At 40.0% G+C, this 24,469-nt stretch overlaps 1 protein-coding gene across 3 annotated transcripts; it reads left to right on the top strand.

The window, feature by feature from the left end:
• Nucleotides 1-240: 240 nt before the first annotated feature.
• Nucleotides 241-22,686, top strand: ZNF630 (zinc finger protein 630). 3 transcript variants are annotated; one of them, XM_013990881.3, is made up of 4 exons: nt 241-576; nt 19,906-20,032; nt 20,283-20,378; nt 20,561-22,686. In XM_013990881.3, exons 1-4 carry the CDS (start codon nt 241-243, stop codon nt 22,282-22,284), a joined length of 2,283 nt encoding a protein of 760 aa, XP_013846335.2. In that variant the 3' UTR covers nt 22,285-22,686. The 3 variants fall into 3 exon arrangements, with proteins under 3 accessions (XP_013846335.2, XP_013846334.1, XP_020936045.1); XM_013990880.3 differs by lacking the exon at nt 241-576 and adding an exon at nt 634-828; XM_021080386.2 differs by lacking the exons at nt 241-576; nt 19,906-20,032 and adding an exon at nt 634-828.
• The last annotated feature ends 1,783 nt before the right edge of the window (nt 22,687-24,469 follow it).

Raw genomic sequence — 24,469 nt, 5'->3', positions numbered from 1 at the left:
CGCCCGCTTTAAAGGACGTGGGCAGAAAGCCTAGGCTGTGATTGACAGGAGGGGGCGGGCCCTTCTGTGTTCGAAGGAGCCAATGGAAGACCAGGGACGCAGAGAAGTCAGGGCCCTGACTGAAAGGAGGGGGCGGGCCTTGACCTGAGGAAAGAGCAATAGGAGGGCAGGAGGGCGGTGATAGGCTCCGTGTGGCGCGCACGGAGCGTGTTCTGAGTTCCCCAAGCGAATACAAACTTTATGTTAAAGTATTCTTCCTTTTTTCCAGATGCTTTGGAAGTGAGGTTCCTCAGAGCAGCCTCTGAGGCAGTGCTTCCACTATCTGGCCTTAGCACGCCCCCTCTCCCCCCACCGGGTTCCCACCGAAGGCCGCAGCAGGTCGCATCGCCACGCCTTCGCTCAGGAGGTGCCTCTGCTGACGGCCGAGAACGCCCATTCTCCCGCCCGGGACAGTCGCGGCGCTCCCGAGCCGCACACTGCTTTCGAAGCACCGGTTCCGAATATTCTGCCTCGGAAATATCACGGGCTCCAAAACGCCTATTTCCCCTGGCTGGAATGACAGCCTCCAGAAGCAATGTGAGGCACTAGCCACTTCCCGGCCGGTACCCGCGTTGCTGGCGCAGAGCGAATGACGTCATTTTGTTACTGGCAGAGCTGGGCTCGGCGGATGGTTCTGAGCGGGCAAAAGCTAAGCGAATGCGCCATCCAGACCCACCGAAGAGGGCTGGAAGGGGAAGGGATTTTCGGGGGATGTTGAGCCCATTTGTGCAAGCTGGGAGCCCGGCCTGGCTTGAGAAGGAGCTTTTGGGTCCTGAGAGCAGAGTCAGGGTGAGGGGCCCGGCTGAGTGATGGGGGGCTGTGTGGTCAGTGACGGGGTCTTGTGGAAGGACGAATGAGGGGGTCCTTTGGACTGAATGATGTGAACATCAGTGATGGGGAGTCTGTAGGATCAGGGATAACGGTGTGCGGGATATGCGATGGAGACTTTATGGGGGGGGCGTGAAAGAGGATCTGTGAGGTGAGCAATGCTGTCTGTAGGGGGAAAGATGGGATTTCAAGGGGACGAATAAAGGGGGCCTATTGGGTGAGTGAAAAGGGCTCTGGAGTGAGTGAATCTGTCGAGTGAGCAATAGGAGGTCTGTTGGGTGAGTGATGAGGGTCCATGGGTACAGGAATGGAAGTGTGTAGGGTCACGTTGGGATCCTTTGGGGTGGTTCTTTGAGATCAGTAATACATCCGTGAATAAACAAAAGTCCCAGCCCTTGTGGTTTCGATATTGTAATGGAGGAGTCGGTCAGTGAGGATTTGATTTATGTTTCCCTAGTGGCTACCTTTTCATATATGTATTGATCTCTTCTTGGAGATCCTGTTTTGCGAGGTGCCTGTTCAGACCTTTTGCTCATTTTTATATTGCATTGTCTGCCTTTTCCTTATTGATTTGTAGGAATCGTTTTCATATATTCAGATTCCACTCTTTTATTGGTGATACGTGTTTTGCAACTATCTCATTTTTTGGTTTCTCTTTTTCATCTTGTGGCTTTGAATATTAAGACTTTAAGGAGTTCCCATCGTGGCTCAGCGATACTGAACCTGACTAGTATCCATGAGGATGTGGGTTTGATCCCTGGCCTTACTCAGTGGGTTAAGGATCCCGCATTGCTGTGAGCTGTGGTGTAGGTCACAGATGTGGCTTGGATTCCTTGTTGCTGTGGCTGTGGTGTAGGCGGGCAGCTACAGCTCCAATTCGATCACTAGCCTGGGAACTTCCATATGCCCCGGGGTGTGGCCCTAAAAAGACAAAAAAAAAAAAAAAAAAAAAAGATTTTAAGTTAATTTTAAACTGTAAAGCACGATGTAATTTTAACGTTTTCTTATTCTTGAGTTAAAAAACAATGTCATCTGTAACTTAGAAGGAGAATTAATTTTGTAGAGCATCCAGAAGCATACTGAGGGTTGCATCTCTGAAAACCGTGGTGTCACAACAGCTAGGGAGTTGTTCTCTGCTTTTTGTTTTGTTTTCTCTCTCTCTCTCTCTCTCTCTCTCTCTTTCTTTCTTTCTTCTTTTTAGGACCAAACCCACGGTATAGGGAGGTTCCCAGGCTAGGCATCCAATCAGAGCTGCAGCTGCCAGACACAGCCACAGCAACACCAGATCCCAGCCGCACCTGCAACCTACGCCACAGCTCACAGCAATGCAGGATCCTTAAGCCACTGAGAGAGGCCAGAATCAAACCACAACCACATGGTTACTAGTTGGATTTGTTTCTGCTGCGGGACCACAACGGGAACTCCTGCTTTTTGTTTTCTTACCACCTTGCCCTCTAATCACTGGCTGTGTGCTCTTAGACAAGTTACTTTCCCTGTCTAGGCCTCAGCATCCTCTCTAGGAAATGAGGATGATGGCAAGGCCTCTCCTGTGAGGCTTGGGGTGATAATTAAGTGAGTTAATACCTGATTATTACCTATTCACTATTTTGTAGCACTGATCTTGTATATATTTAATGGATCTTCCATGAACTCAAGGTTAGAGCTGTTCCTATGATACCCAAGAAAATCCAATGAAAGAAATTAAACACCAAGTAATAAGATTGTGTCAGGTAGAGTTGAGCCTTGGAAGGCCCCAAGCCATGCTAATATCTTGGGGGATGGAAGTTTGTTTGTTATTAGACAGTTGGAGGCATGACCTTGTGGCCTGACTCTTCCTCATTTTGTGGCTATTTTTCCAAGCCATTATCTTTATTTCCATAGTACTACATAGTTTATGGAAATTTTTAAACATTCCCAAAAATTGAGGGAACTGTATAATGAACCCCCCTTATGCACATCATGCAGCCTCATCAATCATCAACTTATGGCCGATCTGTTTCATTTAGACCAGCGGATGGAAAACTGCAAGCAGTGGGCCAAATCTGGCTCATTGCTGTTTTTATACAGCCATAAACTAGGAATGGTTTGCACTTTTTTTTTTTTTTCTTTTTAGGACTGCAGGTGTGGCATGTGGAAGTTCCCAGGCCAGGGGTCGAATTGGAGCTACAGCTGCTGGCCTACACCACAGCCACAGCATCGAGGAATTTGAGCCACATCTGTAACCTACACTGCAGTTTGCAGCAACACCAGATCCTTAACCCACTGAGCAAGGCCAGGGATTGAACCTGTGTCTTCATGGATACTAGTCAGGTTCTTAACCTGCTGAGCCACAACGGGAACTCCGGTTTGCACATTTCTTAATGGTTGGAAAAAAGTCAAAAAAAGGATGATATTTTGTTGTATATGAAAATGATGCAAAATTCAAATTATAGTACCCACAAATGAAATTTTATTGGAACCCAGCCAGTGAGCTTAATTGCTTTGTGCGTTGTCTATGGCTGCTCTCAACCCGTAACAGCAAATCTGAGTAGTTGCTGCAGAAGCCATAGGCTTCACCATTCTGAAGTATTTGTTATTTGGCTCTTTACAGAAAAAGTTTGCCAACCCCTAACCTAGACCACCCATTCATTTCTTCCTCCAAGATTTTTTCCTTTCTTTTTAATTGAGGTATAACATAAAATGCACAAATATTAAGTATACAGCTCATTAAATTTTACATATATATTCCTTATTATTTCGAAACAAATCCCAGACATATTGTTTTATCCATAAATACTCCATTATGTATCTGTAAAAGATCAGGACTTCAAGGTCTGTATCATTATTCAAGGTAAGATAATTATTAACAATAATATCTTCAGAGCATCAGTAGTTAAATTCCTTAATAGCAAATATCTACCCAGGGCTCAAATTTTAATGATTATCACAATGATTTTTTTTTTTATCTGTTCAAATTAAGCTTCCAGACAAGGTTCATACTTCATATTTGGGTGCTGTTATTTCTTTCTTTCTTTTCTTTTTTTTTGGTCTTTTTGCCTTTTCTAGGGCTGCTCCCTCGGCATATGGAGGTTCCCAGGCTAGGGGTCGAATCGGAGCGGTAGCCACCGGCCTACGCCACAGCCACAGCAATCTGAGCTCTGATCTGAGCTCGCGATCTGAGCTCTGAGCGGCGTCTGTGACCTACACCACAGCTCCTGGCAACGCCAGATCCTTAACCCACTGAGCAAGGCCAGGGATCAAACCCACAACCTCATGGTTCCTAGTCGGATTCATTAACCACTGCGCCATGATGGGAACTCCGGGTGCTGTATTTCTTGAGCCTCTTAATTGTCTATAGTGTTACTTTTAGTGATTACCTGCCTTTCCATCCTTTTGAGGACATTTTCTCAGTCCTCAGTGCCTAGGCATTTAGGTTATTTTCAACATTAGGGCATTAAAGACAAAGCTGTGATGAAGGTTCCTGCAGTTAAATCTCTGCACACATCTATGATTATTACCTGAGGACAAAGTTCTAGAAATGGAATTACTGGTCAGATGAGAACCACGAGTTTTCAATGAATGAACAAGCAACATACTTCACATCCAGCTACTGAAGTGTGGATAACCCAGCTTGGTCTCTGAAGACTCTTCTATATCTGCCCAACCCAGATTGCTTTCTAAAGAGGAAAAGAAAATGATTGAGTCCCAGATAAGTTGTTTATTTGTTTCCCACTTGGTTTTCTCAGGATAAAATGGGAAAGGGCAATTAGGTGAACATAAGAATTAGATAAATTTAGAGGGAATAGAAGATCAAGATGCAGCTAAAATTGCTGTGAAGGTATACAGATCATCTTTTCTTACTACATATAAAGTGAGCTAAACACTCTCTGTGAGCTTCCTGGAAGCCACAGTGAAAAGGGCAAACAATCAGGTGATTTGCATTCGCCATCAGGAGAAATCTGTTCATCACTCATATCCTCAGTAAGTCAAGATTTCTGGGCCTTGAGCCTAAGAAATTTTATTGTTAAGTTTTCTTAAAGGGCAGTGGTTTTCAGCTCACTGTGCTATCTTGTTCCAAAGAAGCTGTTTTTAGTTAAAAATTTCTGGCAGAGTCTAGGAATGTGCGTGGTTTTCTGGTTCTCTGTGGCTCCTCTGCTGTCATCTCAGTGTTTGTGGGGTCACGCTCTAATTCAAGGGCATCTCCTTTGCTCTTCCAGTTGAGTTTCTATTATTTTTTTCTCCTTGCAAGGGTAATGTGTATGTGGGACAAAGAATGTAAACCATATAGCAAAGTAAAAAAATCAGGAAGTGAAATATCTCCGCAGTCTAACTTCTGCCTTCTTCCCTGGCATAAACGGTATTATGTAGTTTGGGGATGATCCTTCCAAACTCTATTATTTACACATTTAACCTACTCTATATGTGTAGGTGCGTATGTATAAATATGTGTGAGAGAGCATATTATTTTCATGTATTTTCCTTAACCACACCAAAAACACACCATATTTTCTGTTATGCAACTTTTTTTTTAACCTCTTGGTGAAATATATCCAATAAATGTAGCTTGAATACATTTTATTGTAGAAATTTCAATTTTGAACATGTACAAAAATAGATTTTTTGTTTTGTTTTGTTTTGGGCTGGGTACATGGCATGCAGAAGTTCCTAGACCAGGGACTGAACCTGCAACATAGCAACCCAGCTACAGCAGTGACAATGCTGGATTCTTCTTTTTTTTTTTTTTAATATTACTTTTGCTTTTTTCTAATCTGGTGAAGTTTATTTAATTTATTTATTTATTTATTTATTTATTTATTTATTTATTTATGTCTTTTTGCCTTTTGAGGGCCGCTTCCCACGGCATATGGAGGTTCCCAGGCTAGGGGTCGAATCGGAGCTGTAGCCACCGCCCCACACCAGAGCCACAGCAACACGGGATCCGAGCCGCGTCTGCAACCTACACCACAGCTCACAGCAACGCCGGATCCTTAACCCACTGAGTGAGGCCAGGGATCGAACCCACAACCTCATGGTTCCTAGTCGGATTCGTTAACCACTGAGCCACGACGGGAACTCCAATGCTGGATTCTTTTTTTTTTTTAACCATTAAATATTTTATATAGCATAATAAAAAGAATAACTTAACTGGTAAGAATAACAAAAATAATATACCCTCTGAAAATAAGTAAAATATAAAATGCATAAATTGGTTAATAAACAGTGTAACTATATAAATATGTCCTCACGATTGTTACTTCTTATTGATTCTTCAGTATAGGCATTACACCATTCTAGGTGATGTGATAAACAAAACATTATAGACCTTACATTGTACCATGGAGAGAAATGGTTATTAATAATACGATTGTAGAATTGTATTATTTAATTGTACAGTTGCATTATTTAATTATAATTATCATAAATTCTTTGATGGAGAGGAAATCAGAATCAGATATAAGAAGACTTCAGCATTTGAAGAATGATGTCAAATGATTCCCTTCATGGTGGATTATGCACTTATTTACTCTGAGATATATTTCTTCTCCAGAGATTCCTTGTTTGTGTATCAATTGCAGATTTTTTGTTTGCAGTTATTCTGAAGTTTTAATATAAGCGTCTATATGTATATGAGATTGTTTTAAGTTGTTGTTCTCTTAACTGCAAGTTCATCTCCAGTGTCCTGCATTTGTACCCACCTCTTCTCATGATTCCTGATTTTGGTGGTATAATTGTGCATGGATGATTTCGTATCTTTACTGAATATATACCTTCACTGGTGAGCCTTGTCATTTGTGGAATTTTTGTTTCCTGTTGCTGTAGAGAAGTTCCTTTAGTATTTGTTGTAAGGCTGGTTTAGTGTTGCTGAATTCTCTCAGCTTTTGCTTATCTGTGAAGGTTTTGATTTCTCCTTCAAATCTAAATGAGAGCCTTGTTGGATAGATTAATCTTGATTGGAGGTTTTCTTCCTTTCATCACATTATCATGCCACTCCCGTCTAGCCTGCAGAGTTTCTGCTGAAAAATCTGCTGATAACATTATTGAGGTTCCCTTGTATGTTACTTGTTTCTTTTCCCTAGCTGCTTTCAAGATTTTCTCTTTGTCTTTAATTTTGGTCAGTTTGATTAATATGTGTCTCAGTGTATTCCTCCTTGGGTTTATTTTATATGGTACTCGTTGTGCTTCCTGGATTTGAGTGAGTGGTTCCTTTCCCATGTGAGGGAAGTTTTCGGCTATTATCTCTTGGAATATTTTTTCTGTCCCCTTCTCTCTCTCTTCTCCTTCTGGTACCCCTATAATACAGATGTTGGTGCATTTCATGTTGTCTCACAGTTCTCTGAGACTCTTCATTTGTTTTCAGTCTTTTTTCTCTTTTCTGTTCTGCATCTGCAATTTCCACTAATCTGTCCTCCACCTCACTTATTCGTTCTTCTGCCGCCTGTATTCTGCTGTTAACTGCCTCTAGTGAATTTTTTATTTCAGTTATTGTATTTTGCATCTCTTCTTGTTTAAGTTTTATATCTTGTATCTCTTTGGTCAGTGTTTCCTGTACGTTATCCATCTTTGCCTCCAGTTTATTTCCAATGTCTTGCATCATCTTCAGCATCAACAATCTAAAGTCTTTTTCCTGGAGGCTGAGAATCTCCTCATCACTTAGCTGCTTTTCTGGGGTTTTTCCTTTCTCCCTCATCTGAGTTATAGTTCTCTGTCTCTTCATTTTTATAGGTTTTTGGTGTGGTGACCTTTTTACAGATAATAGGGTTGTAGCCTCTCTTACTTCTGGTGTCTGCCCTCCTTGTGGCTGAAGTCATTATGGGGGCTTGGTGTAGGCTTCCTGATGGGAGGGGCTGATGCCTGCCCACTCACTGGTAGGTGGAGCTGATTCTAATCCCTCTGGTGGGTGGGGCTTAGTCTCTGGATGGGATTAGAGGCATCTGTGTGCCTGAGGGGTCTTTAGGGAGCCTGTTTACTGAGGGGTGGGGCTGTGATCCCACCTGGATTATTGTTTGCCCTGGGGCTTCTCAGCACTGACTGACAGGTGGGGCCAGATTTTCCCAAGGTGGCCACCTCCAGAGAAAGGCACAGCTGCTGAATATTCCCAAGAGCTTTGCTTCCAATGTTCTTCCCTCACAGCAAGCCACATTCACCCATGTTTTCCCAGGATGACCTCCAAGAACTGCAGTCAGGTTTGACCCAGATTCCTATGGAGACCTCGCTCTGCCCTGGGACCCAGTGCACGTGAAAGTCCGTGTGTGCATTTTAAGAACGGGGTCTCCGTTTCCCCCAGTCCTGTGGAGCTCCTGTGCACAAGCCCCACTGGCCTTCAATGCCAGATGCTCTAGGGGCTCTTACTCCCAGTGCCGGATCCCCGCACGTGAGGGTTTGATGTGGGGCTCAGAACTCTCACTCCTGTAGGTGAGTCTCTGTGAACCAGTTAGTTTTCACCAATGCTGGATTCTTAACCCACTCCCCCAACATAGATGTTAGGGAAGTCCTTTGTACTTCTCAGCCAGCTACAAATTTTATCATCAGGTGGCCGGACTTGCTTTATCTAACATGTGTCTCCACATACCCCTATCATCATTGCTATCATCATCACCATTGTAACCATCATCATCACCTAGCCAGTCCCTTATTAATATTTTGCTTAGGATTTTTACTACTATGCTCATGAGACATGCTGGCTTCCCATTTTCCTTTCTTGTATTATTCTCATCATGTTCTGGCATCACAGTTATATTGGCCCCATATAACAATTTGGGAAGTATTATCTGGAAGAGTTTGGGAAGGTTAGTATTTTTGTTTTCTTACATGTTTGGAAGAATTCTCCAGTGAAGTTATTAGGGTGTGGAGTTTTCTTCATAGGTAGGTTTTATTTTTTTAGTTTTTTAATATTTTTTTTGGTCTTTTTAGGGTCGCACCCATGGCACATGGAGGTTCCCAGGCTAGGGGTTTAATCAGAGCTGCTGCCTCTGGCCTATACCACAGCCACAGCAATGCCAGATCCATGCCACATCTGTGAACTACACCACAGCTCATGGCAACACCGGATCCTTAACCCACTGAGTGAGGCCAGGGATTGAACCTGCAACCTTATGGTTCCTAGTTGGATTTGTTTCTGCTGCACCACAACGGCAACTCCATAGGTAGGTTTTAAATTATGAATTCAATGTATTTAAAAGATATAGTACCATTCAAATTACCTTTTTCTTTTTATGTTGGATTTGGTAAATTGTGATTTTCAAGTAATTTGTCCAGTTTGTCTAAGTTAGGGGTCAGTATAAACTTTTTCTCCCCCCCCCTTTTGAAAGTGTTTAAAAATCTAATGAAGAGGGTAAGATAAATACACAAATTGGAGTTCCCACTATGGCACAGTGGGTTAATGATCTGGTTGTCGCTGTGGTGTTGCCAGTTTGATCTCTGGCTTAGTGCAGTGGGTTAAGGATCCAGCATTGCTGCAGCTGTGCCCTAGGTTGCAGCTGCAGCTCAGATTCACTTCCTGGCCTGGGAACTTCCATATGCTGGAGGGGCGCCCAAAAAAGAAAAAAACCCCCACATATTAATAAACACAGGATGTGGTAATAAATATGTTATGAGAGAGATACAAGCAAAACATTGACCAAGGTTAAAAAAGGCAAAAACCTAACAACAGTGAGTAAAGTGTTAACTTCTCTATATTCCACTAGACTAGACCACTCTTAGCATGTCCAGTTCCCAATACAAAATAGGCATTTGATAAATGTCTTTTTGAGTGAACAAAGTGACCATGTCTCTTCCCAGGCCTCAACAAGCTGCTAATGACCTAGTCTACAATTCTTTCTTTCTTTCTTTCTTTCTTTCTTTCTTTCTTTCTTTCTTTCTTTCTTTCTTTCTTTCTTTCTTTCTTTCTTTCCTTCCTTCCTTCCTTCCTTCCTTCCTTCCTTCCTTCCTTCCTTCCTTCCTTCCTTCCTTCCTTCTTTTTTTTTTTTTGTCTTTCTGCTATTTCTTGGGCCGCTCCCGCGGCACATGGAGGTTCCCAGGCTAGGGGTCGAATCGGAGCTGTAGCCACCAGCCTACGCCAGAGCCACAGCAACGCGGGATCTGAGCTGCGTCTGCAACCTACACCACAGCTCACGGCAACGCCGGATCGTTAACCCACTGATCAAGGGCAGGGACTGAACCCGCAACCTCATGGTTCCTAGTCAGATTCGTTAACCACTGCGCCACGACGGGAACTCCTATTCTTTCTTTTTTAAAATTGAATTTTATTATCATTATTATTATTTTTTAGGGCTACACCTGCAACACATGGAAGTTCCTGGGCTAGGGGTCAAATTGGAGCTGCAGCTGCCAGCCTATGCCACAACCTTTTTTTTTTTTTTGGTAAACTTTTTCTGTAGATGACCAGATGGAAATATTTTTGGCCCTGTGGGCCATATGGTCTCTGTTACAGTCACTCAGATCTGATATTGTAGGTTGAAAGCAGCTATAGATAATATGTAAATCAATGAGCATGGCTTCGATGCAATAATATTTTATTTATGGACACTTTAAAGTTGAATTTCATATAATTTTCACATATTACAAAATATTCTTTTTACCTTTTTTTCCAACCATTAAGAGTGTAAAAACCACTCTTAGCTTGTGGGCCAGATTTGGCCTGTGGACCATACTTTACTGTCCTCTGATCTGCATTCTCAAATTTCTTGTCATAAAATAGGTCATAGTATCCTTTTGCTATTCTTTTAATGTTTTTAGGATACCAGCCTCTTGTTAATGGTCCTTTTTTATTGTTTCTAGTTTTTTTCTTTGATTAGTAATAGTAAGAATAATAAAAATGATTACAGCCACTGTCTTCTGAAGGCTTACTGTGTGCCAGGCACCATTATAATAAATTTTAATGGAATTAACTCATCTAATTTACCCAGGAATGCTTTGTGCTAGGTACTATTATTAATAATCCCTATTTTTTTCAGATGAAGAAATTGAGGCATGGCTATATAGTTCTGGCTAGTATATAGTCTAGCCAGAACTATAAAGTGTTGAAGTCATAAATAAGGAAACAACCTTATAAATACATCTTTGTGTATTTGTCAAGCACTTATGGAGGCCAAATTCTTAGACATGAGTGTGCTAGGTCAGAGAGCAAGCATGTGTAAAATTTAAAGAGTATTTCTCAAATTCTATTTTTATTTTGAGTGTTCAGTTTCTACATGTGGCTATAAATAATTTACTAGGAGGTCTATTTCCCAATATTTCCCCACTACCAGATAGCATTAGTGCTTTTCATTCTTGCTATTTTTATGGTTGAGCATTATATCTTATTTTCATTTGCTTTTCTTTAATGATTAAATGGGCATCAGCATATTTTCACACATCATTTGCCATTTTGTGTTTCTCTGCAAATCTCCCCTTCTTTACTTTTGCTTATTGCTTCCTAACACCTTTTTTGTATAAGTAATATGAATTTTGGAGTACATACTAAAATTTTTTTTGGCTGGGCGGTGATTTGTCTCTCAACCTTGTTGCCTGTCCTCGAGGGAAGGTGTTTTGGCCATGTTTCTTTCCTGCTGTATCCCTAGTGCTTATAACAGTGTCTGGTATTCAGCACGTGCTTACTGAGTGGATGAATAGTTTTTTCACTTAACAGTATATCTTTTTTAATAATACTTTTTATTTTTTCCATTAGAGCTGGTTTACAGTGTTCTGTCAATTTTCTACTGTACAGCAAGGTGACCCAGTCACACATACATGTGTACATATTTTTTTCTCACATTATCATGCTCCATCATAAGTGACTAGGAATAGTTCCCAGTGCTATACAGCAGGATCTCATTGCTTATCCATTCCAAAGGCAGTAGTTTGCATCTATTAACCCCTCATTCCCAGTGCATCCCCACCCCGGCAACCACAAATCTGTTCTCAATGTCCATGATTTTCTTTTCACTTAACAGTATATCTTAGAGATTGTTGCATATCTTTCTATGTAGAGTTTCCTTATTGCTTTTTATGGTTCCATATGGTATTTCCTTGTGGGGATTGAAGCTTAATTGATTCATCCAATCCCCCATGAGGCTGTTTCCTTTTTTATGCTATTATAAACAGTACTATAGTGCAGTACCTTCAAATGTGCTCTTTTGGTCACATACATGAAACTTTATATAGAATAATTTCTAGAAATGGAATTGCTACTCAGGGGATATGTACATTTAAAATTTTGATGGGGGAGTTCCCGTCGTGGCTCAGTGGTTAGTGAATCCGACTAGGAACCATGAGGTTGTGGGTTTGATCCCTGGCCTTGCTCAGTGGGTTAAGGATCCGGTGTTGCCATGAGCTGTGGTGTAGGTCACAGACGCTGCTCGGATCTGGCGCTGCTGTGGCTCTGGCATAGGCTGGCGGCTACAGCTCCGGTTAGATCCCTAGCCTGGAGACCTCCATCTGCTGAGGGTGCGACACTAGAAAAGACAAAAAAAAAAATTGAAAAAATTAAAAATTTTTGATGCATATCGCCAAATTAATTGCCCTTAAAATCTATTGTACCAGCATATACCCACAATCTGTGTGCTTAACATCTTCACCAACTCAGTAACTTATCAAACTCTAATCTTCAATAATATATAAAGGAAACATAATGTCTTGTTTTAATTTGCATTTCTCTTCATGTGAATGAAATTGAGCACCATTTTCCATGTTTAGAATTCTCATTTGCATTTCCCCTTCTGTGAACTGAAGGTCATGTCCTTTGACTGTTTTTTAAAAATGTTAAGTTGTTGGTCTTTTTCTTCTTGCTTTATAGGAGCTCTCTCTCTATATTGAGGACATTAGCTCTTTGTCCATCCTCTGGGTTGTGCATATATCTTCTCCCTAGTTCATTGCTTGTGCTTTGTTTATGATGTATTTTGCCATGCAATTCATAAAGTAGTCAAACTGATTAGTTCCCCTTTGTGGCATCTGTGTTTTATAGCATACTTTGTTAGAAGAGTCTTCTCCATTCTACAATTCTTTTTTTCTTTTTCTTTTTCTTTTTTTTTAATTTTAGTTTTCTTCAGGGCCGCACCTGCGGCATATGGAGGTTCTCAGGCTAGGGGTCTAATCGGAGCTATAGCTGTCGGCCTATGCCACAGCCACAGCAACACCAGATCCGAGCCACGTCTGTGACCTATACTACAGCTTGTGGCAACACCACATCTTTAACTGAGCGAGGCCAGGGATCAAACCTGCAACCTCACGGATCCTAGTCGGATTCGTTTCTGCTGTGCCACGGCAGGAACTCCTACAATTATTTTTTGAAAAACAAATCTAGCTCTCCTGTCTTTATTTTATGGCTTCTTTTTCTTTGCATAAATTTTTGCTAGATCTAAATTTTATTTTTGTGAATAGTATGAAATAGTGTATCCAACTTTTGATTTCTTTTAATAACTACCCAATTTTTTTATTTCCCCAATACATTATTTTTTTTCTACTGTACAGCATGGTGACCCACTTACACATATATTTTTTCCCCACATTATCATACTCCATCATAAGTGACTAGATAGAGTTCCCAGTGCTATACAGCAGGATCTCATTGTTAATCCACTCCAAAGGCAATAGTCTACACCTATTAACTCCAACCTCCCAGTCCAACCCACTCCCTCCCCCTCCCCCTTGACAACCACAAGTCTGTTCTCCAAGTCCATGATTTTCTTTTCTGTGGAAAGGTTCATTTGTGCCTTATATTAGATTCCAGATATAAGCGATATCATATGGTATTTGTCTTTCTCTTTCCGACTTACTTCACTCAGGATGAGAATCTCTAGTTCCATCTATGTTGCTGCAAATGGCATTATTTTATTCTTTTTTATGGCTGAGTAGCATTCCATTTTGTATATATACCACATCTTCCTAATCCATTCATCTGTCAATGGACATTTAGGTTGTTTCCATGTCTTGGCTGTTGTGAATAGTGCTGCAATGAACATGTGGGTTCATGTGTCTTTTTAAAGGAAAGTTTTGTCTGGATATATGCCCAAGAGTGGGATTGCTGGGTCATATGGTAGTTCTATGTTTAGTTTTCTAAGCTACCTTCATGCTGTTCTCCATAGTGGTTGTACCAGCATACATTCCCACCAACAGTGCAGAGGGTTCCCTTTTCTCCACACCCCCTCCAGCATTTGTTATCTGTGGGCTTATTAATAATGGCCATTCTGACTGGTGTGAGGTGGTATCTTGTGGTAGTTTTGATTTGCATTTCTCTAATAATCAGGGATGTTGAGCATTTTTTCATGTGCTTGTTGGCCATCTGTATATCTTCCTTGGAGAAATGTCTATTCAGGTCTTTTGCCCATTTTTCCATTGGGTTGTTGTCTTTTTTGCAGTTGAGTTGTATAAGTTGTTTGTATATTTTAGGGATTAAGCCCTTGTCAGTGGCATCATTTGAAACTATTTTCTCCCATTCTGGAAGTTTTCTTTTTATTTTCTTTTTGGTTTCCTTTGCTGTGCAAAAGCTTGTCAATTTGATTAGGTTCCATTGGTTTATTTTTGCTTTTATTTCTGTTGCTTTGGGAGACTGACCTGAGAAAACATTTGTCAGGGTGATGTCAGAGAATGTTTTGCCTGTGTTCTCTTCTAGGAGTTTGATGGTGTCTTGTCTTATATTTAAGTCTTCCAGCCATTTTGAGTTTATTTTCGTGCATGGTGTGAGGGTGTGTTCTAGTTTCATTGATTTGCATGCAGCTGTCCAGTTTTCCCAGCAATACTTGCTGAACAGACTGTCTTTTTCCCATTTTATGTTCTTGCCTCCTTTGTCAAAGATTAATTGACCATAGGTGTCTGGGTTTATTTCTGGGTTCTCTCTTCTGTTCCATTGGTCTGTCTGTCTGTTTTGGTACCAGGACCACACTGTTTTGATGACTGTGGCTTTGTAATATTGCCTGAAGTCTGGGAGAGTTATGCCTCCTGCTTGGTTTTTGTTCCTCAGGATTGCTTTGGCAATTCTGTGTCTTTTATGGTTCCATATAAATTTTTGGATTGTTTGTTCTAGTTCTGCGAAAAATTTCATGGGTACTTTGTTAGGGATTGTATTGAATCTGAATATTGCTTTGGGTAGTATGGCCATTTTTACCATATTAATTTTTCCAATCCAGGAACATGGAATATCTTTCCATTTCTTTACATCTTCTTTAATTTCTTTGATTAATATTTTATAGTTCTCAGCATATAAGTCTTTTATCTCCTTGTTCAGGTGTATTCCCAGGTATTTGATTTTTGGGGGGGCAATTTTAAAAGGTATTGTTTTTATATTCCTTTTCTAATATTTCATTGTTCGTATACAGAAATGTGACTGATTTTTGAATGTTAATCTTATGTCCTCCTACTTTGCTGAATTTGTTGATCAGTTCAAGTAGTTTTTGTGTGGAGTCCTTAGGGTTTTCTATATATAGTAGCATGTCATCTGCATACAGTGAGAATTTTACCTCTTCTCTTCCAATTTGGATTCCTTTTATTTGTCTGATTGCTGTGGCTAGGACTTCTAATACTATGTTAAATAAAAGTGATGAGAGTGGGCATCCTTGTCTTATTCCAGATTTTAGCTGGAAGGCTTTCAGCTTTTCTCCATTGAGTATTATATTTGCTGTGGGTTTGTCATAAATGGTTTTTATTATGTTAAGGTATGTTCCCTCTATACCCACTTAGGTAAGAGTTTTTAATGGCTGTTGGACTTTGTCAAATGCTTTTTCTGCATCTATTGAAATGATTATGTGGTTTTTGACTTTTCTTTTGTAAATGTGGTGTGTGACATTGACTGATTTGCATATGTTGAACCATCCTTGTGAACCTGGGATGAATCCCACCTGGTTGTGTTGTACGATCTTTTTGATAATGTTGTTGGATTCGGTTGCTAAAATTTTGTTGAGAATTTTTGTATCTATATCCATCAAAGATATTGGCCTATAGTTTTCTTTTTTGGTGGTATCTTTGCGTGGTTTTGGAATTAGGGTGATGGTGGCGTCATAGAATGTCTTTGGGAGTGTTCCGTCTTCTTTAACCTTTTGAAAAAGTTTAAGGAGGATGGGTATAAGTTCTTCTTTGTATGTTTGGTAGAATTCGCCTGTGAAGCCATCTGGTCCTGGACCTATATTTGTAGGGAGTGTTTTTATAATATATTCAATTTCATTTCTAGTGATTGGTCTCTTCAGTTGATCTATTTCTCCTTCATTCAGTTTTGGCAGTCTGCTAGTCTCTAGAAAGTTGTCCATTTCTTCTAGGTTGTCAAATTTGTTAGCATATAATTGTTCATAGTATTCTCTCATGGTTTTTTTGTATTTCTGTAGTATCCATTGTGACTTCTCCATTTTCATTTCTTATTTTGTTTATTTGGGTTTTTTCTCTCCTCATCTTGGTGAGTCTAGCCAGAGGTTTGTCAATTTTGTTTACCTTTTCAAAGAACCAGTTCTTGGTTTTACTGATTTTTTCTGTTGTTTTTTAATCTCTATTTCATTGATTTCCTCTCTGGTCATTGTGATTTCCTTTCTTCTGCTGATTTAGATTTTGTTTGTTCTTCTTTTTCTAATTCATTTAGGTGGTGGGTTAAGTTGTCGATTTGAGATTTTTCTTCTTTTTTGAGGAAGGCCTGTATTGCTATGAATTTCCCTCTGAGCACTGCTTTTGTGGCCTCCCATAGATTTTGAGTGGTTGTTTCTTCATTATCATTTGTCTCAAGGTATTTTTTTTATTTCTTTCTTGATTTCCTCATTGACCCATTGGTTTTTTAGTAGCATGTTGTTTGGTCTCCATGTAAGCAGTTTTTTCTCATTTCTTTTCCTATGGTTGATTTCTACTTTCATGACATTGTGGTCAGAGAAGATACTTGAAATAATTTCTGTACTCTTAAATTTGTTGAGGTTAGCTTTGTGCCCCAGTAAGTGATCAATTCTTGAGAATGTTCCATGTGCCCTTGAGAAGAATGTATATTCTGATTTTTTTGGATGTAATGTCCTGAAAATGTCGATTAAGTCTAACTTTTCTGTTGTGTCCTTTAGGATCTCTGTTGCCTTATTGATTTTCTGTCTAGAGGATCTGTCCAGTGATGTGAATGGGGTGTTAAAGTCTCCTACTATGATTGTATTCCCATCAATTTCTCCTTTTCTGTCTGTTAGTATTTGTTGTAGGTACCTGGGTACTCCTATATTTGGGGCGTATATATTGATGATTGTAATATCCTCTTCTTGAATGGATCCTTTAACCATTAGTGTCCTTCTTTGTCTTTCTTTATGGGCTTCGTTTTAAAGTCTATTTTGTCTGATATGAGTATCACAACTCCTGCTTTCCTGTCTTGTCCATTGGCATAAAAAATATTTACCCATCCACTCACTTTTAATCTATATGTGTCCTTTGCCCCTGAGTTTCTTGCAGACAGCAGATTGAAGGTTTTTGCTTTTTCATCCAATCTGCTACTCTGTGTCTTTTGATTGGAGCATTCAGTCCATTGACATTTAAGGTGATTATTGATAGATATGTATTTATTGCCATTTTAAACTTTGTTTTCCAGTTGATTCTATGTTTCTCTTTTCTTTTTTCAGTTGGATGGTTTCCATTTATTTTATGCTTGAGTACTTTTCTTTTCAGTTTTTGTGAATGTAATGTTGAGTTTTGATTTGTGGTTGTCCTGTTTTTTTTTAAGTATGTAATGCCTTCCTATGTCTGTTTCCTTAGCTTGATAGTCATATAGGATCAAATGCATCATTAAAATAAAAAAATGACCTACATTTTCTTACTTTCCTTCCCCACACTGTATGATTTTGATGTCTTTTTTTTTTTTTTTAATTTTTTTTTTTTTTTTGGTTGATGTCTTTTTTTTTTTTTTAACATCTTCATGTTTAGTTCTGTATGTTGGCTTATTTAAGTGACTTCTTTCCAGCTGTGGTTTCCTCCATCCTAATTCTTCTTCTTTTTTAATTTAGAGAAGCCCTTTCAGTATTTCTTTTAGAATGGGTTTAGTATTGCTGTACTCTTTTAGCTTTTATTTGTTGGAGAAATTATTTATTTCCCCTTCTATTTTAAATGATATTCTTGCTGGATAGAGTATTCTAGGTTGCAAATTTTTTTCCTTTCAGCACTTTACATATATCTTGCCACTCCCTTCTGGCCTCTAGTATTTCTGTAGAGAAATCAGCTGATAGCCTTATGGGGGTTCCCTTACAATTAATGCTTTGCTTTTCTCTTGTTGCCTTTAGAATACTCTCTTTATCTTTAACTTTTGCCATTTTTATTATAATATGTGTTGGTGTGGGCCTGTTTGAGTTCAACTTGTTTGGGACCCTCTGTGCTTCCTGTATCTTGATATCAGTATCCTTTAGATTTGGAAAGTTTTCAGCCATAATTTCTTCAAATATATTTTCAATCCCCTTTTCTTTTTCTTCTCCTTCTGGAATTCCTATTATGCATAGATTGGCCTGCTTTATATTATCCCACTGGTCTCTTATATTGCTTTCTTGTCTGCTGTCCTGATTGGGTGATTTCCATTATTCTATCTTTCACATCACTAATTCATTCCTCTGCATTATTCATTCTGCTCTTTATTGCCTTTAACTCAATTTGTGTCTCTGAAAATGAATTTTCTAGTTTTTCTTGGCTCCTCCTTATATTTTCTAGTTCCTTTCTAAAGGAATCTGCATTATTGTTCATATCCTCTTAATTCCTTCAGTATTTTCACTTCCTCACTTTTGAACTCAAAGTCTGTCAGACTGCAGAGGTCTGTTTCATTGTTGACTGATTTAGGTGAATTCTCCTGTTGCTATAACTGGGAATAGTTTCTGAGCTTCTTCATCTTGCTTGGGTTTTTCTTTTTTTGTGAGTTTGGGGAAGCCAAACTGTAGTCTTGTAAGGCTACTTCTGTGCAAGAATAACCCTTTGTATTTTTTGGGGGGTTACTATTTATTTTTGGTGTGGGAGTTTGAATATTTGCTGTCTCTTTCTTTGGTGTAAGCAGGCTGTTATCCCCAGGATGCTCATTGTGTTTTCAGGGAGAAGGAGACAATGGGTAGGACCATTAGTCAATGCCTGGTCATTGGGCTCTCAATAGCAGCAAGGACCTGCAGGGATGTGGTGCAGGCTACTGCTAGTTGCAGGGCCCCAGGAAGTGGTAATGAGCTCTAGGCAGATCTACAAGGTGACCAGAGCATTTGACAGTAGCAGCAGCAGGGTGCGTGAGTTCCCAGGGGAGTGAGAGCAACAACAGCTTGTGTTCAATTGCAATGCCCTGCTCTGAGGTGATTGGAATCACAGGTGGTGCCTGTTCAGGGGCCCCTAGTGGGAGTGGGCCATAACCATCTCTAGAGTCAGTGATAACTGTGGTGGTTTGCCCCTGCTACCTGTAGACCATGCATGAAACAACCCATCTCACTTAGCTCACATAGGAGATGCTATACAGGCTGCTCCTAGTTGCAGGATCCTGGGAAGTGACAGAGATCAGGCATGTGGGTACTGCTTGGAGCGTTTGGCTGTGGCAGCAGCAGGGCGGGTGTGTTCCCAGGGGTGTGAGAGCACCAACAGGTAGTGTTCAGTCACAGTGCCCTCCTTCGTGGTGTCTTTGAGGTGAATGGGGCTACAAGTTGTGTCTGTTCATGGACCCCTAGTGGTGGTGAGACACTCCCACCTTTGGAGCCAGACATAATTGCGGTGGTTTGCCTCCACCTCCTGTAGACCATGCCAGAAGCACCTCATCCTGCTTAGCCCTCACAGGAGGTGCTGCACAAGCTGCTCCTAGTTGTAGGTTCCTGAGAAGGGACAGTGATCAAGTGTTGGGCACTGCCCAGAGTGTTTGGCAGTGGCAGCAGCAGGGTGACTACCCATTTTTGTATAATCTATCTTTTCCACATTTATTTGAAATGCCACCTTTATTATATATTAAATTTCCCACTTTATTTGCCTTGATTTTTTGACTCTCTATTCTGTTCCACTAATTGTTCTTGCTAATTGCAGGATTTTACATTGTTTTTCTCATTAAGTATGTTACACAAAGTGCAAAGTAGGGCTCCTACAGATGTTGCAGTGGTAAAGGTAATTGGAATGAGCAGATTGTACAGGAATATGCTGTTATAGGAACCCCTGACATTTGAGGATGTGGCTGTGAACTTTACTCAAGAAGAGTGGCAGCAGCTGGACCCTGCTCAGAAGACGCTACACAGGGATGTGATGCTGGAGATCTATAGCCATCTGGTCTCTGTGGGTGAGGGCAAATTCTCTGTGTAACAAAGAATCAAATCCTCTTTATCTCTGAGAGCTGTCAAGATCATGACCTTTATGATTTTCCATTAACAGAATGTTTTATAGTTTCAGTTTTTATGTTTACATTTTTCTTATATCTGGTATTGATTTTTGTGAGTTAAAGATCTGTCTTTGCTGGGAGGTCCCTGAAACTGTTTCTTATCCTCATGAGTTTCATAGCTGCCAAGGCCATTGTCATTTTCCCTTAACAGGGTGTTCAGGTATAAAACCAGACATAATCTCCAAGTTGGAACATGGAGAGGACCCATGGATCAGAGAGAGTGAGTTGCCAAGGTGGACCTACTCAGGTAAGTGAGATTTGGAGAGATGGCTAAGAGGACGTTTTCTTCTTCCCTGATATGAACAGCCTCTTTTTTTCCTTCAAATTCATCAGGTCTCCTTTTAAACATCCACTTTACATCAGTCACCCTCTTAGAACTTCTGTTCATTTCTGTTTCTTTATGGTGATTTTACCTTTTTCTTCTTTCAGACAGAGAGAAAAGCCCTGACTCTTTCCAGCAGATCATTTCTGGAGAATTTTCATTTCAAAGGGAAATATTGGAAAGAACCCCAAGGGATAATTCATTGTACTCTATCTTTAAAGTCTGGCATATTGATGGTCAGATATATAGATATCAAGGAAACCAAGGTAGAGCTTTGAGACAAATCACAATCTTCAGCCATGAGACAATGACCAAGAATAGAGGCCCTAAATTTAATACATTTGGAAAAATATTCAGTGGGTGCATAGACCTTGATCCTTCAAGTAAAACACTCCATCACTTTGATTCATGTGAAAAGAGCTTGAAATCTAATTTAGACTCACTGACTTGTAATAGGAGCTGTATAAGAAAGAACCCCATTGAGAGATTTGGATGTGGGAGACTACCTAGCTATAGTTCTTCCTGTTATATGCCTGAGAAAATTCACATCAGAATGAAATCCCATGGACCTAGTCAATGTGAAAACGTTCTCAGTCAAAAACAAGCCCATATTCAGTATAAGAAAGTTCAAGCTGTGGAGAAACCCAATGTTTGTAGCGTGTGTGAGAAGGGCTTTATTAAGAAGTCACAGCTTATTATACATCAAAGAATTCATACTGGAGAGAAGCCATATATATGCGGGGATTGTGGGAAAGCTTTCAGTGAGAAATCACACCTCGTTGTGCATCAGAGGATTCATACTGGGGAGAAACCCTATGAATGTACTGAGTGTGGGAGGGCCTTCTCCCAGAAGTCACCCTTTATTGTTCATCAGAGAGTCCACACGGGAGAGAAACCTTATGAATGTTTTGAGTGTCAAAAAGCCTTCTCTCAGAAGTCACACCTCATTATACATCAGCGAGTTCATACCAGAGAGAAGCACTTTAAATGCCATGAATGTGGGAAGGCCTTCTGTGAGAAGTCCCACCTTATACACCAGATAACTCATACTGGAGAGAAACCCTTCGAATGTACCGAATGTGGGAAGACCTTCCCTCGGAAAACGCAGCTTGTCATCCATCAGAGAACGCACACTGGAGAAAAACCCTATAAGTGTAGTGAATGTGGGAAAACCTTTTGCCAGCAATCCCACCTCATAGGACATCAAAGAATTCATACAGGAGAGAAACCTTATATATGTACTGACTGTGGGAAGGCCTTTTCCCAGAAGTCACACCTCACTGGCCATCACAGGCTTCATACTGGAGAGAAACCTTATATATGTACACAATGTGGAAGAGCCTTCTCTCAGAAATCACCTCTTATTATACACCAGAGAATTCATACAGGGGAGAAACCATATGAGTGTAGTGAATGTGGCAAAACTTTCTCCCAGAAATCACCCCTCATCATTCATCAGAGAATTCATACAGGGGAGAAGCCCTATGAGTGTACTGAGTGTGGAAGTGCCTTTTCCCTGAAGTCACATCTCATTATACATCAGAGAGCTCATACTGGAGAGAAACCATATGAGTGCAGTGAATGTGGAAAGACCTTCTGTGAGAAGTCTCTGCTAGTTGTTCATCAGAGAATCCACACTAGGGAGAAAGCTTCTGAATCTACTGACTATGGGATAACCTTTTCCTGGAAATCACAGATGATCACATACCAGAGAGTGCCCATGAGGGAGAAACCCTCCAAATGCAGTGACTGTGGAAAGGTCTTCTGTCACCAGAGACACTGCACTGGACATCAGAATCCACGTAAGAGAGAAACCTTATATACTTACTGATTGCGGGAAGATTTTTTCCCAGAAGTCAGACTCAGTGTGCATGGGGAAACTCACATTGAACAGAAATCTTCCGGGTACGTTGGACATGAAAAAAAATGTGACCAACATGGGAAAAGAATCTGAAAGCCAATGGATATGTGTATATATAACTGAGTCACTTTGTCATACAGCAGAAATGATCACAACCTTGTAAATCAACTATACTTCAATAAGATTAAAAATTGTGGCACCTCCTTAACTGCAGAAGACTCAAATATTCCTAAATATGTTTGATTATCCTTCTACAGAATGATTATGTTCAGGCCTTTAGAGTGTTTTCAGTACTGTAAATATGGGATGGATTTGCTCACCCTTAAAGTATTTCAACTCCCTTAGCAGAATAAACATGTCTGGAACAATTAACATTGCTTTCGTGTTTGATCTTTAAAAGTATAGAATTCTCCTATGAATATATTTGGATATGATGCATTATTTTGAAAACTATCTCTTTGTCATCTTTATTTCTTCATCTTTTCTCTGTTTAGATTATATATGTATTTATATTGATATATCTATCCATATATAGACACATGCAGTCTTTCTAATTTCCATAAAAATCACCCATTTCCTCAAGGCTGTTAATATATTTGTGAAATTTTGAGTAACATAGTCTCTTATGATTCACTTAGTTTTCTTTAAATAGTGATTATTTCTCCAGTATCATTTCACATAGAGTGTATTTGTGATTTCTTTTTCCTCAATTAGGGAAACTAATGCTGGCATTTTATTTATTTTACACCTCTCACCTAAGATCAGTTCTTTTTTTTTTTTTTTTTTTGTCTTTTTGCCTTTTCTAGGGCCACACCTGTGGCATATGGAGGTTCACAGGCTAGGGGTCTAATCGGAGCTGTAGATGCCAAACCTACACCAGAGCTACAGCAACGCGGGATCCGAGCCGTGTCTGCAACCTACATCACAGCTCACAGCAACTCCAGATCCTTAACGCACTGAGCAAGGCCAGGCATTGAACCCACAACCTCATGGTTCTTAGTCGGATTTGTTAACCAGTGAGCCATGATGGGAACTCCTAAGATCAGTTCTTATCTTTATATCATTTTCCTGTTTTCTGATTCATTCATTTGTGCTCTTTTTCATTACAGTCTTTCCATTTGCTTTTCTATTTTTTCTAACTTCTTTAGTTGAATGTGTAAATCAATATCACCATTTTTGGTTTATTTATAGATTGTATTTTGGGCTATGTATTAATTTGAGAACAATTTTTAGCCATTTGTGGTCTAATCTGAGGGCATTTTGCTTTGGGGTAGGCGAATCCTACTGTTAAGCCAAATTTTGTTAGTAGGTATTACCGATCTATTTAGTCTTAGATGTCCTAGCATGTTTCCTGTTATGCATCCTATTTTCATTGCTTTTATGTCTTTTAATCTTTCATTATGGGGCCCTGACTTCCTTGGTACTGCTTTGGATATGTTACTTGTGTCCCAGAGCATAGCAAAGGGAGGAATGCTTCTAAAGGATTTTCAGGAAGCTAACATAATCCTGATACCCATAATCTTGATAATCCATAAGACTTGGGAGATGAGATTTGAGGCTGAAAAGAAATATGATGGCAGGACTGTGGCTATAAATGTTGAGAGGAACTTTTTTTAAAAAAAAAAAACCAAAACTTTTCCACTTAATGCTGGGATTTAAGGTAGATAATTTCCAGTCTCTTGGGCAGAGGAGGTTTTATTTCTTTTATTTCTAGCTCATTCTTCCAGTGAGCATGACGAATTTTAAAAATTGAAGTATAGTTCATTTACAATGTTGTGTTAGTTTCAAGTGTACAGCAAAAATGATTTAGTTATACATCTATCTATCTATCTATCTATCTATATATATATATTTTTTTTTTTTTAGTCTTTTTTGCCATTTCTTGGGCTGCTCCCGCGGCATATGGAGGTTCCCAGGCTAGGGGTCAAATCGGAGCTGTAGCCTCCGGCCTACACCACAGCCACAGCAACATCAGATCCGAGCTGCATCTGCGACCTACACCACAGCTCACGGCAACGCCAGATCCTTAACCCACTGAGCAAGGCCAGGGATCCAACCTGCAACCTCATGGTTCCTAGTCGGATTCGTTAACCACTGAGCCACGACGGGAACTCCTATACATCTATATATTTATCTATTTTTTTTTCAGATTCTT

Source organism: Sus scrofa, chromosome X (genome assembly GCF_054392235.1).
Source record: "Sus scrofa isolate SSC_HxYL_T2T_F1_AM1 chromosome X, Sscrofa_HxYL_maternal_Yorkshire_Landrace_v2.0, whole genome shotgun sequence".
NCBI classification, from domain to species: domain Eukaryota; kingdom Metazoa; phylum Chordata; class Mammalia; order Artiodactyla; family Suidae; genus Sus; species Sus scrofa.
Note: the sequence above shows the minus strand (reverse complement) of the source record. Positions and strands in the feature narration are given on the sequence as shown.

What these genes read in the sequence shown, in the direction of transcription:
- ZNF630 (XM_013990881.3), top strand. Translation starts at nt 241, where the DNA reads ATGTTAAAGTATTCTTCCTTTTTTCCAGATGCTTTGGAAGTGAGGTTC. An exon ending in TGACAGCCTCCAGAAGCAAT is followed by an intron (nt 577 to 19,905) that starts GTGAGGCACTAG and finishes ATGCTGTTATAG; the next exon opens with GAACCCCTGACATTTGAGGA. An exon ending in TAGCCATCTGGTCTCTGTGG is followed by an intron (nt 20,033 to 20,282) that starts GTGAGGGCAAAT and finishes TTCCCTTAACAG; the next exon opens with GGTGTTCAGGTATAAAACCA.